This window comes from Camelus bactrianus, chromosome 29, assembly GCF_048773025.1.
Source record: "Camelus bactrianus isolate YW-2024 breed Bactrian camel chromosome 29, ASM4877302v1, whole genome shotgun sequence".
Classification (NCBI taxonomy): Eukaryota; Metazoa; Chordata; class Mammalia; order Artiodactyla; family Camelidae; genus Camelus; species Camelus bactrianus.
Window position 1 is genome coordinate 19,254,138 of NC_133567.1, and position 17,411 is coordinate 19,271,548.

The 17,411-nt window shown below is 44.6% G+C and overlaps 1 protein-coding gene across 7 annotated transcripts in view; it reads right to left on the minus strand.

The window, feature by feature from the left end:
• Window positions 1-17,411, minus strand: part of TPD52 (tumor protein D52) — a 211,216-nt gene that overhangs the window by 113,115 nt on the left and 80,690 nt on the right. Inside the window, exon 1 of one of the 7 annotated variants that reach the window (XM_045514152.2) lies at window positions 4,316-4,623. The exons of 4 other annotated variants lie outside the window; for them this stretch is intronic. In XM_045514152.2, coding sequence (XP_045370108.1) covers window positions 4,316-4,439 — 124 coding nt within the window. In that variant the 5' untranslated portion in view covers window positions 4,440-4,623. Of the gene's footprint in view, window positions 1-4,315; window positions 4,627-17,411 lie in introns of those variants that run through there. 2 more of the 7 variants (XM_045514126.2, XM_010951646.3) reach the window with 2 other exon arrangements.

Below are 17,411 nucleotides of genomic sequence, written 5' to 3' on the forward strand. Positions count from 1 at the left end.
CTCCCATGCATCGTCGGAGCCGGCATCCCGGGCAGCTGCCCACTCAATGTCTGAACAGCCCTTCCGCACCCCACGTGGTGACAGCCGAAATCATCTTGAAATCTTCTCCAGATGTGGCCAAATGCCCACAGGGGAGCAAAAGCCCCACTGACTTAGGGCAAGGGAGCCGCTAATACCTGCTATTTGACACTGATTACCTTTGGAAGAGATTCAGGAGCACGGGCTATGAACACCTGATATTCCTGCAGGCTGTAATTTTCCCACATTTGCTCACGGTAAGAATAGTAAAATTTCAGGGGAGAAAAATGAGTCAAGTAATTATCATTGAGGAAGCAAGGAACAAGAAAGCTGAGGAAACCCGAGTCACTCCATGGGGGGAAAGGCCCAGGAACCCGGGAGATGAACAGAGCAGCAACAGGGTCATTAAAGAGGAAAGTCCTCCAGGTCGAGGAAGGAGGCAGAAAGCACCCGCTTGCAAGCCAGATCGGGCGACTGTGCTGCTGGGACTCAACTCTGAAAGTGGGGCTCTGAACAGTGGTCAACTTCCTGCCCAAGAAAAAAGGTCACCCTCCCCAAACTTCACTTCACAGGAAGACTGGAGGAGGAAGAAAAGATCACGCAAAGGGAGATCACCTTAGTATTTTCAAATGTTTCTTGTGCTCCCTCCAAATACTCCTAAATTAACTGTTAAATCTCTTTCATCTTAAAAAAAAAAAAAAGAAAAGAAAAGAAAAGAAAGAAAGAGAAAAAGAGAGAAAGAGAACTCTTTAGTCAATTACTTCAGAGCCATCCATCCCCTCAACCCTAATCAAGTGTAAAACAAGTAACCAGGACACTCCATGGAAGAGGGGAAAGAGGTCAGCCACAGAGGAATTTGGGGATCCCCAGAGGGGAAGTCACTCCATCCTTAAATCTTCCCCTGAATAAAAAGGGGAAAATTCTACACCTCTTCAATTCTGCTTGGATTTTTACCATACATTTGCCATTTAAGATCTTTACGGTCATGAAAAACTTTCAAGAAGTGGTAACTATTTCCCTAAAAGAAGGGAGAATGACACACAGTAGAAATCAAGAAGGGTCATAAAAGAGGATGAAAAGGACTCCGAGCTAAGGAATTTGTTTGATTTTTTTTCAGGATTTTTAGAGTTTCAAACATGATAGCATAAAACTAAAATGTTGGATTTTTAAACGGCTCCTGTTTCCTGAAGTCATTAGAAATAACCAATGATTTTTTTATATACCAGGGCTGCATCTCTGTGTATATTAAAAAATTCATCTGGGGGAGGGTACAACTCAGTGGCAGAGCGCATGCTTAGCATGCACGAGGTCCTGAGTTCAATCCCTAGTATGTCTATTAAAAAAAAAAATCTTAAGAGGAAGAGTGACTCTACATAAATAACATTTGGGAAATTATCCTTGAAGGTGTTCACAGAATGGGAGATAAAATGCAGCCAACATGGGATGTCCAGGTCTAAGCAGCACATAAAGAATTAACTAACTACCCTGTGGTAAGACCCTTGACCAAAGGAAAGGTTATGCCTTGAATGATTAACCTGTTCTATGATACCTGTTACCAGACAGGTGGAGACTGTGTGATCAACAAACAAACTAACCAAAAAAAAACCCCACTGGCTTGAGAATTGAGGGGTGAGTGTGAGTCCCATCTTACACTAAGGAAGCTTTGTGATTTGGGGACTTGACAACACTTCTCGTGGCCTCAGTGCTCACAACTGTAAAATGAACTGCAGTGTGATTTAGTCTTTGCCAGTTTCATTTCATTCATTCATTCAACCAAGTATTTGTAGAGCCATAGCTGTCAGGCACTATTCCAGGTTCTGGGGAAATGCAGTGAACAAAGACTGACATCCCTCATGAAGCTCATATTCTAGATTCTGAAATCAATGTTTTTCAAACTGTGGGCTGTGAAATCCACTCAGCAGTACCGAACGAGCATTTTTAAAAGAAGAAATGGAATAATATAAAATATCAGAGAACTTCACGCCATAGTGAGGATAAGTTCTCCTTCACTGAATTCTGCTTCAGCCACTGATATCTGTGTTTATGAAGGGTCTGGATCAAGAAGTATAAGGCATTTCTGAACATGAGCTGGTTGGACCAAGAGAGTTTAAAAGTCCCGGATAAAGACCTCTTTTTGTTCCAGCCACTGGCCCGCATCCTGTCCTTCACTCAGACTGCTTCTGAGGAACGTTCCGCCTACAGATTAAATCTCATTACTTTCTCATTTGCCCCATGATGGCATTCTGAATAAATATCAAAGAATATGCTTTTCCGATCAGTGTTCCCAGCCTTTCTGATTCCTTTTAACATCAGTCCTCTTTGTGCACGGCTTGTCTGCTGATCAGGAGAATGCATCGTGGTCAATAGCCACGTGAGCTTCTACATGGACTTGTAATGGACGTATCCATCCTAAGAGCTCCTATCTAGAAATACAAAGGCCACAAACACACAGAAGACTGTATTTATTCCACCTACGCCTCATGCTTGATGTTCAAACAGATTCACAGGCTTTTTGTGCTAGTTACGGCTGTTCTCAATCTCCACTTTTATTTGTTTATTTTAGCCTCTCCGTGTTCTTACTAGATGACTACTTATGGTGATTTCTGTTCGTTTCACTGCTCTCTCTCCCCCTTCTTTTTTTTTTTTTTTTTAATCAAAGCAAACATACATCCTAGCATTAGTGGGTACATGAGTTTGTGTTCCGTTTTCATTGTTCACTTGCTTTTTCATCATTTTGTGTCTAATCCCACGTGCTCAGGCTCCTACTGATTGCTACCAGGAATCGGGGAGGTACGTGTTCGAAATTTTCCTAGAAACCAGCTCAGCCGAACCAACTGTTTTTGTTTTCACGGAAAACACCCAAAGGCAGCACAGCAATTTACAGCACCAGGGAAAAGTGAAAGGCGGGGGAACAGAGACGCAGGAGAGTGAGAGGGAGAACTAAAACGGGCAGCGGAATCCCTGGGAATCTGGAACCCCCGCAGGCTGATCACCTAGCTCTCCCAGAGGCCAGGTAAATATGATCCCAGCTTTCAACGGCCCCTCATCACTCCGCTTTGCTCTGTCCTTGAGCTCTAATGCCCTATGTGTTGCTCTCAAAGCACTTCTTACACGTAGGACCCAGAAATTCAGGTGGATGATGTCATCCTTTTTGGGGCAGGCAGAGCGGAGGAACCACTTTCCTGCAGGGTGCTACGGAGGGCCACAGGGCCAGGGGAAGGACAGCAGAGGACAGGGCTTCCTGGTGACCCCGCCTTCCCCAGCAGATGTCTGGCTGTTGCTTACCAGTCCCCAACTTCTGGCGACCAGCTCTACCCTGTTACTGTGAACATTTTTCCCTTCTTGGAAATCCAAACTACACGCCAAACGTGGCCACAGATTGCAACCAGTGGTTAGAGGAACACTGCTTTAAAATGCTCCCCGAAATACTTATAACTAGGTTCCAGGCTGTAGCCTTTACCGTTTTTTTTCCCCCCTCAATTACCCACTTTTTAAGCTTAAGAAGAGCAAAATATGACCTATTCTTCACTAAGGAAAACGTTAACTTCGAGGAAAATCTGCTTACTCCCCTGGTAAGTCACAGAGTCCGTTTCACCGTCTCCAAGCGTCAGCCGTACAACGAGGGGCTTGGCCTGGACGTGGCTAAGGCCGCTTCCAGCTTCGTGCTGCCTGGGCTGATAAACTGAGCACTTCCCTGGTGGTGGCTCCTGGCCTTCAGAACAGTCTCATACTAGCATGTATGAGGGAATGACTGCGTCCAAAGGTAGAGCAACTTTGAGTTTTTCTCTTAAAAAAAAATCTCTCCCCTAGGTAACCTTTTCAACATGACACTCACAGTATTCCAGAACAAAATCCAGGACCTCCATTAGCAGAAGGTACTTGAATTTAGTCAGTACTACAGATGCTTAAGCCTTATTTTAGCAAAGACAAAATCCGGGGAGGGGGAGGACCTTCATTAACTACACAGATGACCAGATGCAGAGGCCGTTAGATTCTCCCATTTTGTTATTTATCAGCTCAGTGAACTCAAGGTGATCATAAGACCTCTAACACCCATACAAAAAGTTATCTAAATTTATATACATGTATACATATATTCTAAATATATATATATTCTAAATGTTTAATGAGCCATCTAGCTCTCTGCTTGGAATCCATAACAGCTTTATTAACTAGATGCAAGGCTGCAACACCCTGATATCTTTTTACACTACTAACTTTAAAGCTAGGCAAATCCCAAGTTGTGGCCAAGTTTCATTACAGCAAACTTAACTTTAGAAAGCTAGTAGTTAGTTACCAAATTTCTGAAGAGCAGGTGATCCTGGTGGAGATGCATTTCCACTAGGAGACAGGTAGAGATAGTTTTTGTTCACTCCTGTATTAAAGTCAAACGGGGACTGGTAGTCCTCGTAAAACTCCATCTCTCTACAGGCTATTCCAGACGGATGCAGAACGCATGGTGTTTCTTACAAGTGCCTGATACTCCTCAGTTGCGCGCCGCTCTGCCTGTACTCCCTTGGAGGGCTGCCCCGTGCAACCTCGTGGAAGGAATCAAGCCCAGGGTTCGGAGAGCCTGGCTTCCTGGCCCAGGTGCCGCCGTCACACCCTCCGGACAAGCAAGCTGTTTAATAAATGACTTATCCCCAGCAACCCGAGGAAAGGCTCTGTTCACCACCTGCTGTTCATTCGGGCCAACAACGGACAACCTGGGCAGCGAGCCGCGCTTGCTTCGGTAAACAAAGGCGGGCCCGGTGCCGCAACATCGCCCGGATGTACAAACAGTTCAGGCAAACGCCGAACACTGGCAGATTCATAAGAAACTACAATTTATTAAATTTTTATACCGCTCAGCTGACCACAGCTACACCAGGGCAGACTTAATCTTCTAGGACAAGGAAGGATTACCAGCCAGTAATCTCCCGTAAAGGCCATCTGGGGGATGCTTTTTTCCACCCTGGATTACAGTGGTGCCCTGCGAGCCAAGCTTCCCGGGCGAGCTTTCTGCGTGACTTGGTGGAGAAATAAAGCTCTGTTTCCATTATGACTTTATCTAAAGCAGCATCTGGCTTCAGTGTAACAAAAAACGGCAGTCTGATTTTCCTTTCCTTTCCTTCCCCTTCCTGGAAAGAGGGTGTTTCAGCCACATGCACTGAGAAGAGAAGAAACCTCTGCAGGTGAAGCGCCAGGTCCTCCCGCCCCTTCCGTGTTCACTAAAGCAGGTGCAGGTGCGCCCATGCCCGTGTGCAAACACATGGGAAACCCGCTTCCCTTTGTGCAGCCTGCCCTGCGCAGTGACCGCCCTGGTCGGCTGACAAAAGAACTCCTAAGTCACCAGATCCGCTTCCTTGGACCCCAGCCTCTCCGCAGACCCTTTCTGCTCTAACCTTGACCTTTGGGTTAGCTGGCAGCTCCTGAGAGTCAGGAGGCAAAAATAAAGGCAGCCCCTCCCTTAGGTGGGTGATGGTCTGTTTCTACATAACAAGCAAACAAAAAAAAAAAGGCCAAATTCTACCTTTTGAAATATACATGACAAAAAGGGATATCAGTATAGTCTCCTTGGATTAGAAGCAAATATGAAACCTAAAATGTCAAGCATTAAAAAAACAATCTGAGATGAACAACAAGGACCTCCTGTATAGCACAGGGAACTGTATCAATTTCTTGTAATAAGCTATAATGGCAATGAATCTGAAAAGAAAAATACATATGTATGTATATGTATGACTGAATTGCTCTGCTGTACATCAACTACACTTCAATAAAAAAAATCTGTGTCTAGTGTATAAAATATACACGCACCAAGATAGTCTATATTCATCTTATAATTAATCTTTTATTTTTTTATATTAGTGTCATACACTCTATTTTTGGCAAGTCTTTATCCTTAAGTCTTAAGTTTATTTTTAACAACAACAAAAAATCAATCTGTATTTTTCTCCTAAAAGATACCAAAATTTGGACAACTATAAGTGTTATTCATGCTATATCTAGAAATAGGATAAATGGGTTTTTTAATTATTATTTGAAAGAATAAATTTTCTGGTTTCTTGAAATCCATGATATCACTTACGGAGACAGGCATCAAAGCCATGTTCTTGGACTAGAATGTGCTTAATGGGAGTCCCTGGCCCTCACGATATGCTACATTTGGTCACAAAATCACTAGTAGAAAAAACTTCCTCCTAAAGCCACAAGTATTAGAAAGTGTTATGGGCTGAAGGTCTGTGTCCCTTTAAAATTCACATGTTGACTCCCTCCCCCTCAATGTGGTGGTATTAGGGGGTGATTCGGTTTAGATGAGGGCATGAGGATAAAGCCCACAACGGGATTAGTGCCCTCTTTGTAGGAAGAGGGGGAGAGGGAGCTCGAGCTCTCTCTCCACCACATGGGGACACAAGATGACAGCCATCTGCCGACCAGGAAAAGGGCTCTCGCCAGTATCAAATCAACCAACAACGTTATCTTGAACTTCCCAGCTCCAGAACTGTGAGAAATACATGTCTGCTATTATAAGCCCCTTACTTTATGGTAACTTACTAGAGCAGCCCGAACTAAGGCAAAAGATACTAACATCGACACACGTAACAATGCAAGTCACAACCACCTGCATGCTCCTCAGAGTCCTCAAAATCCCCATGTCCTTGACCTTTGGTGTTGACACCCTCTGCCCGAAATGCCACCTTTTTTCTGCCTGCTAAACTCATTCATCTTTTAAGACTCGGGCCAAAATGCCACCTCTTCTCAGAAGCCCTCCTTCCTCCCAGCTTTCTCTTCAGCATCAGCACAGATATGACATGCCCATCTGCCAGTCCCTCTGTGCCTCTAGGGACTCCCCTCCAGGGCAGGGGCTGCATTCTGTACTGCGGCGCCTACCCTGGGCTTCCGGCTCCAATCCACATGGAATAAAGAAAGCAAGTAATGGCTCATGCAGGTATTATATGCCTTATGTATACACATGAGGATTCAGAATTTCCATGACCTCTGAAATGTCTGCTCTCCCTGCTCAGGTACAATCTTAGGACTGCTATGTAAAATCCATCTCTTTGAACCAGCTGTCATTCTCCAGTCAGACCCAGACAAGACATTCTAGCATGTGAGAAAAGTAAGAACAGAGAACCAGCGGTGGGGAAAGCATGGAATATGTTAATTGAACGGCAAAAAAATTCAGTTGACTGAAGATTCTTATATTAAGTAGAAGGAAGCTGTAAGCTAAACAAAATGGAAATGTAACTCAGCGACAGACCATGAAAGATCCTGAGTGACAAACTTGTATACTTAATACAATGTGCAAAAAAACCCCACAGAAGGTGTTTGAGCCAGGGAGAGACAGGATAAAAAGTTTTAGAAAGATGACTCTGGAAATGGTGTACACGATGCACCTCTTTTAGCCTCTTTTTACCACTGCGGAAGGCCACAAGCACAAGGTCCAAGCACGAGGAATCATTTCCACATATTCCTGCTCCATAAGGAAACACTACCAAGAGCTGTTCATCCAACTTGCACGATATGCCTTTCTCATCCTTTCCCTCTTTTCGTTCATCACTGACCACACCAACTTCGGACCTACCTGAAATGTTCTGGTAGAGAGCAGCCCAACCATAGTGGCAGACATCTCCTGCTTGTCTGTTTAGCACCATCTTTTCCTTAAGGAATCCCACCTCACCTGCTCCATGGGGATCCTGGGGGGAGTCCACCGTATACTTCCTGCCTATGCCCTGGGCACAGGCGTGCACTGGTGCTTATCTGGCCCAGGCAGCCACCACAATCCCTTGTGCAGACGGACTGGTCTAAGGGTAGACATCTGACCCCAAAAGCACCAACTACAGGTCTTCCCTGATGTTTACTCAGTGAGTAATGGGAGAAAGTGACACTTCCTATAACTGCTGGATGTCCATTTGGAGGGGCTTTTTCTTTCCCCAGCCAGCAGGCAGGAGAACCAGTGCGGAAGCCAGGAGGGGACTGAGGCAGAACTGGAGACAGCAGAGGGGTGAAGCAACAGCCTCTGAGCCCCTAGATCCGGCCACCCTGGGGTTCCCACTTATTAAACAAATCAGTTTCTATTCTGCTTCACTTACGGTTGGAGTTGGAGTCTATCATTTCAATAGAAAGAGCCCTACAGTACATATTTCCCAACCACTTCGCACTATTACCCCACCAGGTTTCAGCCAAACTTGATTTTCCTATTTCTTGAATACATCCTAAACTTGGCCAAGGCAATTTTCTCAAATTAGAATCTCTTTGCCCCATATTTTTACCTATCAAATTCCTATCTACTTATCAAGTTCAATTTAATTAGTCACATATGAATGGTATATCTACAAGGAATGTTCATTTTAGTGCTACATGAAATGGAAAAAATCAAATATACAAATGCCTAGCAAAAGTGGATTATTTAAATACTAAATAGAACATTCATGTAACAGAAAATTATGCAAACATTAACGTCATGATGTAGAAGTGTACGTATTTTACAGGGAAAGATATTCTTGATACAGTCAATAAACAAATCAGGTTCCAAAACTGTTTGTACTACACAATCCGTAACTGTGCAATGATTGGAGAGACCAACCCACCAAAAGAGAAAGCCGGCAGGAGAAATTCCAGAAAGGTGCGTATGCACCACAGTGCCAGCAGAGGGCACCCATGGGCAGCTCAAAAGTTAACAGCCAACCAGTAAAGTGCACACTCACAGCAATAGCCCACGGGATGACTCACGTTATTGCAGATGGAAATGGTGTAAGTGCAAATGACTGTAAAGAGTATGAAGTTTCTGCCTGCCTATTGACACAGCGCTCAAATATGCCCGGGTAGGGTCTCCCTAATTTTGAAAGACTTTAAGAGATAATCTAACGTAAAAGCTATTTAACATACACAAAAATTTACTTGTAGAGCCTCCTCAGATTAATTAGGTATTGGAATGGAAAAGTGCAGTCACCACACAGAGGAGAAACTGAACAACACCTTTACTGGATGATCAGCATCGCCATCACCCAGGAGGCTGGCAGACACGAGTCTCTGAATGTGACACCCAGAACACTGCGAGGTATTCAGATGAAGAACGCAGACCCTGAATCATCATACAGAAACATCAGACAGGCCCCCAAATGAGAAACGTTCTTTTTTTTTTTAAGAGGAGAAGGCTGCATTCCTCCAAAATGTCGCTGCCACGAAGGCTGTGAAAAGGATCCCTATTCAAGGAATCTAAAAAGACATGACAACCAGAAGTCATACCTGATCCTAGATCAGGTCCTGAACCAAAGAGAAAAACGAAATTCTGTAAAGGATATGACTGGGTCAGTTCTCAAAAACCAGAATACAATGGCACATTAGATTAAAGTGTTGTATCAATACTGAATTTGGTGAAGTTGAAACCGTATTGGGGTTGTGGACGAGAACAACCCTCTCCTTAGGAAATACGAATGGCAGGATTCGGGGACAAAGGGCTGTGATGCAGGCAGCTTCCCCTCCAGCGGTTCCGAAAATACAACACTACGCGTGTGAGAACAATGAAGAAGAGGGCTACAACATGAGCAGTGGGTGAGTGATCTCGCAGAGTATTCACCTGTTGTTATGCTGTTTATTCTTGAAGTCTTTCTGTCAATTTGGAAAGGTTTTTTTAAAAAACCGACGGAGAACTCCACTTTTTGGGGTTAAGCAGAAAGATGCAGGGCCTCTCTCACAGCCGTAACAGGCTGAAGTGGCACCAAGGGACTGAGTTCCTGTCACAGATCAGACACACAGGCCCATTCTGGTTCCTGGCCACTTCTGAGACCTGGAAGGACTCTCTGCACCTGCCACTGGAGAAGTAACGAACTGACCCTCCGCAGTAAAAGGAGATTCACCGTCCCACCCTTTACTGCTCACATCCTCCCTGAGGAAGGCCAGGAGGACCCTGTTCCATGGTCAGGCCGAGAGAGCACGGAGGCTGCGGGGTTGCTACCACCACCATCATTTCCCCGCCAGCGCCACAGAAGTACACCTTGACTCAAAAACAAAATAAACAAGTACCATGAACCAAGAACACAATAATGTACTTAGTTTTAAACATGAAATCCCATTAAAAATCACAAAGGTAGAAGTTCCACTATTTACATATCTCAATTAATCTTCAAGTGCTATGATTGTCCCCATTTTTCAGGTGGAAACAAAGTAGAGATGGTGTCTGTAAACCTCCACACCCACATGAAGCCAGCAGGTAAAGGAGCTGGATTTTGAAACTAGGTGCTCCATTGTGGCGTCCATTGTGAAGCAGGAGAAAGCTGGACTGTAGTTAAGAACCAGGTGAGGAGCCCGGATGTCACATGCAAATCACCTGAGGATCTAACCACTTGCAGGGGCTGCATCACCCACAAGACCCAGGTGAGGGGAGGCTGCAGGCGGGGGACCACACGGAGTAACAAAGTGATGGAGGACTTGGAACGGCCAGCTAAGGAGAGTGACCAGGACTTTGACAACAACAAAACAACAGTTACTTGTTAGCATTTATTTCATCCTTAGCTCTAAGCAACATGGGGTTAGCAACATTATCTCCAGCTTCCAGAAGAACAAATGTAAGGAACTGAGCCCTGAAGGACAGAGCCCAGGAGTCTCACAGCAGGAGTCCTCACATGGCATCTGAGCCAGGGGCACTGTGTCAAGTAGACTAGAAATGGGCCAGAGAGGGTCAGAGCTGTGCTTTCAAAAGATCGTTCTGAACACGGATTACAGGGGGGAGGGAGGAAATCAGTGAAGCCACCAGCAGCACCCAGGGTGCTGTGCACAGAACTGTGTCCCCCACAAAACTCCCTAATCCCCAGTGGGACTGTATTTTGGATACAGGGCTTTAAGGAGGTAATTCAGGTTAAATAAGGTTGTAGGGCGGGGCCCTAATCCAACAGAAATGGTGTCCTTTTAAGAAAGGACAAGGCACCAGGGAAGCAGGTGCACAGAGGAAAGGCTCTGGGAGGACACAAGGAGGAGGTGGCACAGCAAGCCCAGGGGGGAGTCTTCACCAGAAACCAACCCTGCCCGCACCTTGATCTTGGACTTCCAGCCTCTAGGACTGTGAGAAAATAACCTTTTGTTGCTTCAGCCACCCAGTCTGCAATATTCTGTTATGGCAGCCGGAGCAAACTAACACAGAGGGTGTGTTCCAGGGAACAACAGTGAGAAGAGAAAAGCAAAGACATATTGCCAAATGCCACGGCGGGCCATCCATAGGTTCTGGAGTCCAAGTGGATGACTAGGGTGTAGGGGAAAAAAAGACCAAGTATTAACTGTGATTCCCCAGCAGGAGCTGGGAAAATCCATGATGGCACTCATTAAGATGGAAGGAGGGAGTGGGGAGACTTTAAATGACCAGAGAATGCATTTCACAGGGGCAGGTTTGGTTTATATGCTCAGAAAATTTCTGAATGTAAACAGTTAGCCAGTGGTTAAAAATTAAACTCTGGGGCTTAGAAAAAGGTTAGGGCCAAAGATATCAGTGTGGGAAACCCCAAGACTGTCAAGGGAAAGCCCAAAGAGAAGAGAGGTCCTATGAAAGAAAGAAAGAAAAAAGGCAGTGAACACCTGCAATTAGGAAGCAGGCCAAAGAGCCTGCAAAGGGCAAGAAGTGATGGTGCTGATGGTGCCAGTGATGATGGTGATGGTGATGGTGGTGATGGTGCTGATGGTGCCAGTGATGATGGTGATGGTGCTGATGGTGCCAGTGATGATGGTGATGATGGTGGTGAAGATGGTGATGGTGCCAGTGATGATGGCGATGGTGATGGTGCTGATGGTGCTGATGGTGCTGATGGTGGTGGTGATGGTGCCAGTGATGATGGCGATGGTGATGGTGCTGATGGTGCTGATGGTGCCAGTGATGATGGTGATGATGGTGGTGAAGATGGTGATGGTGCCAGTGATGATGGTGATGGTGGTGATGGTGCTGATGGTGCCAGTGATGATGGTGATGGTGCCAGTGATGATGGTGATGATGGAGGTGAAGATGGTGATGGTGCCAGTGATGATGGTGATGGTGATGGTGGTGATGGTGCTGATGGTGCCAGTGATGATGGTGATGGTGGTGATGATGGTGATGGTGCCAGTGATGATGGTGATGATGGTGGTGAAGATGATGACGATGACGATTCACCCCTAAGGAACCCTTACTATGTGCCAGACATTCTCCTATGCATTTCACACCAACTCTGTGGGGTAGGTTTTTTTACTACCCCTATTTTACAGGTGAGAAAACTGAGGCACCCAGAAGTTAGGTAACTTGCCCCAAACACATAAGCGGTGAAGCTAGGACTCAAACTCAGGTAGTCTGGTTCAAGTGCTCCCAAGAAGCAAAAGCATGGAAGAAAACCTTCAGTGGCCAATATCCCAGGAATAATGGGAGGAGAGAAAGTGGACATGACCAAATGCTACAGAGATTTACAAACAGGCCACTGGACTTGGTGTCCTGGTGATCCTGCAGAGAAATTTCGGTCAGAGCAATGGTGGAAGACCGACAGCGGGAGCAGAGGCCAGTGGAAGGAAGAGAGGCTAGAAGTGAGTGAGCATGAGGTGGGGTGGGCTGGTCTGTATGGGCGTTTGTAGTGTGTGTGATGGATGAGATAAAGGAGGCAGTTCGGGGACCACATCCCTGACTCAGGAGTAGACTTCAATTTCTACACTGAATAATTTTGACTTTCTTTTAAAAATATGTCAGCCTTCAAATTATAAATCTACATTAGGATTTTAGGAAATACTCCCTATGGAATGCCATTACTTTCTCCCTTTATTTTCTACCCCCTACCCAAGGGGAAAAGCCCACGTGGCACTGTGTGATAAGGATGGTAAGGAAAACTACCCTCTTTGGAAACCCCTTCTCCAAAACAAACATGCATAAACTAGGAAACCTACTCAAATTATTCCGACCTAAATGCAAATACTCTTTTAAGTGATAAATGAGTTCCAGCCGGCTTCGTTACTTGACCTGTTGACTTGCAAAGAAATTCTCACTTGGCAGGAGCTCCAAACATTTTGGGTGGAGTGTTTTTCTGCTCTCTCAAAATAACTGAAATTGAGTTCCTGTCCAGTAAACAGGCCAGGGGCCTGTTTTTTCCTCTGAGAAATGTTTTTTGAAATATTAAAGAGCAAGAATGAGAATTAGAATGAGAATGATGCTTCATCCCCTCCCCTCAACCTATCTCCAAATATTTCCTGGTTAAGCCTTGAACTGGGAAAGCCAGAACCTGTCAAGAAATCTCAAGAATGCCTGAATTCTCTATCCCAGGGAGGGGGCGAGGGCAGGGAATGGATACTAAAACGTGTCAAAAGGTCTATTTCAGTGATGTCATCTCTGTTCCATTTGGGACGTGTTCCTGCCACTCCTGTCCTCAGACCGAAGAGGTTCCACCAGAGCACCAGAAAATAATAGAATAGGTCAGTATTTGCCACGTATCCAGATAATTAACAACAATAAACAAATCTGTCATTTTATGAGTAGAGTTTAAGTTTTATGGTCCCTCCTCACAGAGGCGGGCGGTTTCTATAATTACAGGCTCAGGCTGAGGTTCTCCAACCAGTCCTGCTCCAACTTTAATGTTCACAAACCACCTGGGATCATATAAAACTACAGATTCTGACTTAACAGATCTGGGGTGGGGCCTGGACAAGCCCCAGATGATGCCCGATGCTTGCCTTAGGATGAAGGGTTAAGCAAAGTCGAATACTCGTCATTGTACATGACCTTAGCACCTTCTGAATATCAATTTTGGAAAATAAGAGACAGATTCTGTAGCCAAAGGGTTTTGCTTCTTCGGTGTCTGTTTTTGTCTTCCTGCTATTCCTAGCCATTCACAAAGCAAGTTTAGACGGGAGACAGAACTGGCTGTGTCACGACAGGTGTACACCTGCCCGTCCTTTCCAATGTGATAATCACTTAGAGTCTGGAATTACAATCATATAAACAGAGTCTAGAGCAACTGCTCAGTAATAAGGAAGTGAAACCAGGCCATGCCGTCTACAAGTATTAACAATGTATTAAGGGCACAGTGGTCTCTACGCTGAGGTCACTGGAAGACAGAGAGGTTTCGCCCCAGCTAAATGTTTCCAATTTGCTGACTGAGCTTAAAGAGAGCTCTGCAGGAGGGAAGAAATGCACCTGACTGTCAGAACCCTGAAAGGAATTAACGAACCGAAGGACCAAATTTTAATTTGGAAAAATTTTCACAATGCTCACACAGCTATTCTCAGCAACTAGAGGCTCACAGGGAACACTCTTCCTTAAGGGAATGAGTGTAGCTGGAGAACTGTAGGCACTTATGTAAAATTAACATTTGTCCGTGAATTTCAATCATCATTTGTTTAAGCTACTGATCGCTTAAGTTCAAACACATTTTCACAACCCTGCATTTTTACTACCCCCTCCAACCTCTACTGGTTTGGACAACATACTTTACATCTTTTTGTTTGTGTAGCGCTTAACTATTTACTATGGATATAGATGATTTTCTTTTTTATGTCTTTTAACCTTCCTACTAGCTTTGTGCGAGGAGGATTTCCAACCTTCACTGTATATTTGCCTTTACCAATGAGGTTTTCCCTTTTGTAATTTTCATGTTTCTAGTTGTGGCCTTTTCTGCTTAGAGAAATCCCCTTAACATTTCTTGGTGGGGGCTGGGGGAACATAGCTCAGTGGTAGAGCTCGCACTTAGCATGCATGAGGTCCTGGGTTCAATCCCTTGTATTTCCATTAAAAAAAAAAATCTTGTAAAGCTGGTTTGGTGGTGCTGAACTCTTTTATCTTTTGCTTGTCTATAAAGCTTTTGACCTCTCCATCAGAACAGAATGAAAGCCTGGCCATGTAGAGTGTCCCTTTCAACATTTTATACCGTGCCACTCCCTTCTGAATGCTGATTTCAAGGAAGGAGCGAGTGCCTGGAGTCAGGCCAAGCTGGGTATCAGTGATAGCCCCACGGCTCACTGGCTGGCTCCCCTTTGACCAGTTTCTTCACCAGCATAAGCCTCAGTTTTCTCATCTGTAAAACTGGGCTAATATCTACCTACTCCTATAGAGTTGTTGCAAACAGCCTAGAACTAGAGCCCTAACATGCATACTGGGTGCATATGCTAAGCATGTTCCAGGCAACTCTTAGTGGGCTCCTGGATGGCTTCAGGATGGAGGCTGGTCACCAGAAAGACCAAGCCATGATCAGAAGCTTAGAACTTTCAGACCCACCCTCAATACCTCAGGGAGGGGAGAGGGACTGAAGACTAAATTAATATTCACTAATATTTACTCATGCCTACATGATGGAGGCACCATCCATAAACTAAAGCGTTCAGGAGGCTTCCAGGTTAGTGAGCGCACTGAGGTGCTGGGAGGGTGGTATTTCCAGAGGAAGCATGGAAACTCCACGCTCCTTCCTCATACCTTGTCCCACATCCTTCTTCATCTGCCTGTTCATCTCTATCCTTTATTATATCCTTTACAAGAAACCAGTAAATGTATGCATGTGTTTCCCTAAGTTCTGTGAGCCATTCTAGCAAATTACGGAACTTGAGAAGGGGGTTGTGGGAACCCCCAATTTACAGCTGACTGGTCAGAAGTACAGAAAGCCTGAATTGCGATTGGCAACTTAAGTAGCAGGTGGGGGAGAGTCTCATGGCACTGAGCCTTTAACCTGTGGGTGGATAAAGGTTTCGTAGCAAGAGTCGATGGGCCAATGCTAAACAGTGCATTTCCTCCAACTCCAACTCAACAGTGTTGGGATTTGGCCACATTCAGTCTTCCTTGGGATTCGGTACCCTGCAGGGACCCCTATAAGAAGACTTAACTCTTAAAGACACGGTGCTCAGTGGCCACTCACAGCCATCCATCTCCTTACAGCTGCTCTATGTAGTGATCATCTACACCAAATGGCATAAGACACGTTGGCTCATTTTCCCAGCCAAAAACCAACACGTTTTCCCTCAGTGAACTACCCTATCCTAGTCTTCTCACCCTACCTGTCCCTAGGGAGAACTCTTCGCGCAGCTCAGAGGGAGAGGAAGCCTGAATAGAACGATTGTTTCCTTGACTGACTTGAGAACCTCTAACGCCTAAGGCACTGACTTTATTTTTTAATGTATTTTTATTGAAGCATAGCCAGTATACAATGTTGTGTCAGTTTCTGGTGTGCAGCACAATGCTGCAAGGTATTGACTCTTCAACATTGCTGTTTACATCAGAAACACAGACACACACAACTGACAGTTAAAACTGAATTTTCAGAAAGTAATGCTCACCATTACAACGTGCAAGGCATTTTAGTATAATTCTGTTCTCCTGCTTAAAACAAAACAAAGCAAAACAAAACACCAGCCAGTCAGAATGCACACCCAGTAACGGGTTCCAACACGCAGTGTAAAAAGTGCACCCTAAGACGTACTCCTAACACTCAGCAACTCCTCCTGAAATCCTCCTAGTTAGAGACAAAGTGAAAAAGGAAGAACCGAAAATAATACATTTCCCTCAGCCCCAATCACGTGTGGTCTTAGTTTTACTTCCCCACGGTCATAAACGACACATTAATGCCTAGGCTTCTCTCTAATCAAGGACAACCCCAAGGTAGCTTCTATTCAAATGCAGCTAATTACCAGGCCCTAAAATTCTTCTTCCAGTCATACCACTGGAAAATCCACACACAGCCCTCGCTAAAATCCCCGTATCACTCTTACCAAGTCTGGCTCAAAGGCAAATTTTCAATCGTGTCAAGTTTTTTAAAAGTAGGAAGGCAGCAAAATAAAACATCAGCAAAAAATGGAACATGCTAGGATAGAGGACAGTGAAACACGTTTCTGTACTTCCACGAAATGGACCACCAGTTGGAGTTAAAAAGAGTAAAATCAATCCACAGAGACAGAAAGTAGATTAGTGGTTGCCCGGGGGTGGGAATGCGGAGTGACTGCAAATAGGCACTGGGCTGATGGAAACGTTCTAAAACTGGGTTGTGGTGAGAGCTGCACGACTCTAAGTTTACTAAAAGTCACTGAACTGTACACTTAAAACTAATAACTTTTAAGGTAAACTATAGTAATTATTTACTGCAAATTATACCTCAATAATGCTGTTTAAAAAAATCCATCTGTGTTAGACAAGGGAAAACATCCAAGAAAATCCATATTGGTTAAATTAATCATTGCAGCAACATGGATGGACCTGGATCGTCATTCTAAGTGAAGTAAGTCAGAAAAGGAAAGAAAAATACCATACGATATCACTCATCTGTGGAATCGGGAAAAAAAAAACTACATATGAATTTATTTACGAAACAGAAACAGACTCACAGACATAGAACAAACTTATGATTACCAGGAGGGAAAGGGGGTGGGAAGGGATAAACTGGGAGTTCTGGATTTGCAGATACTAACTACTATATATAAAACATATAAACAGC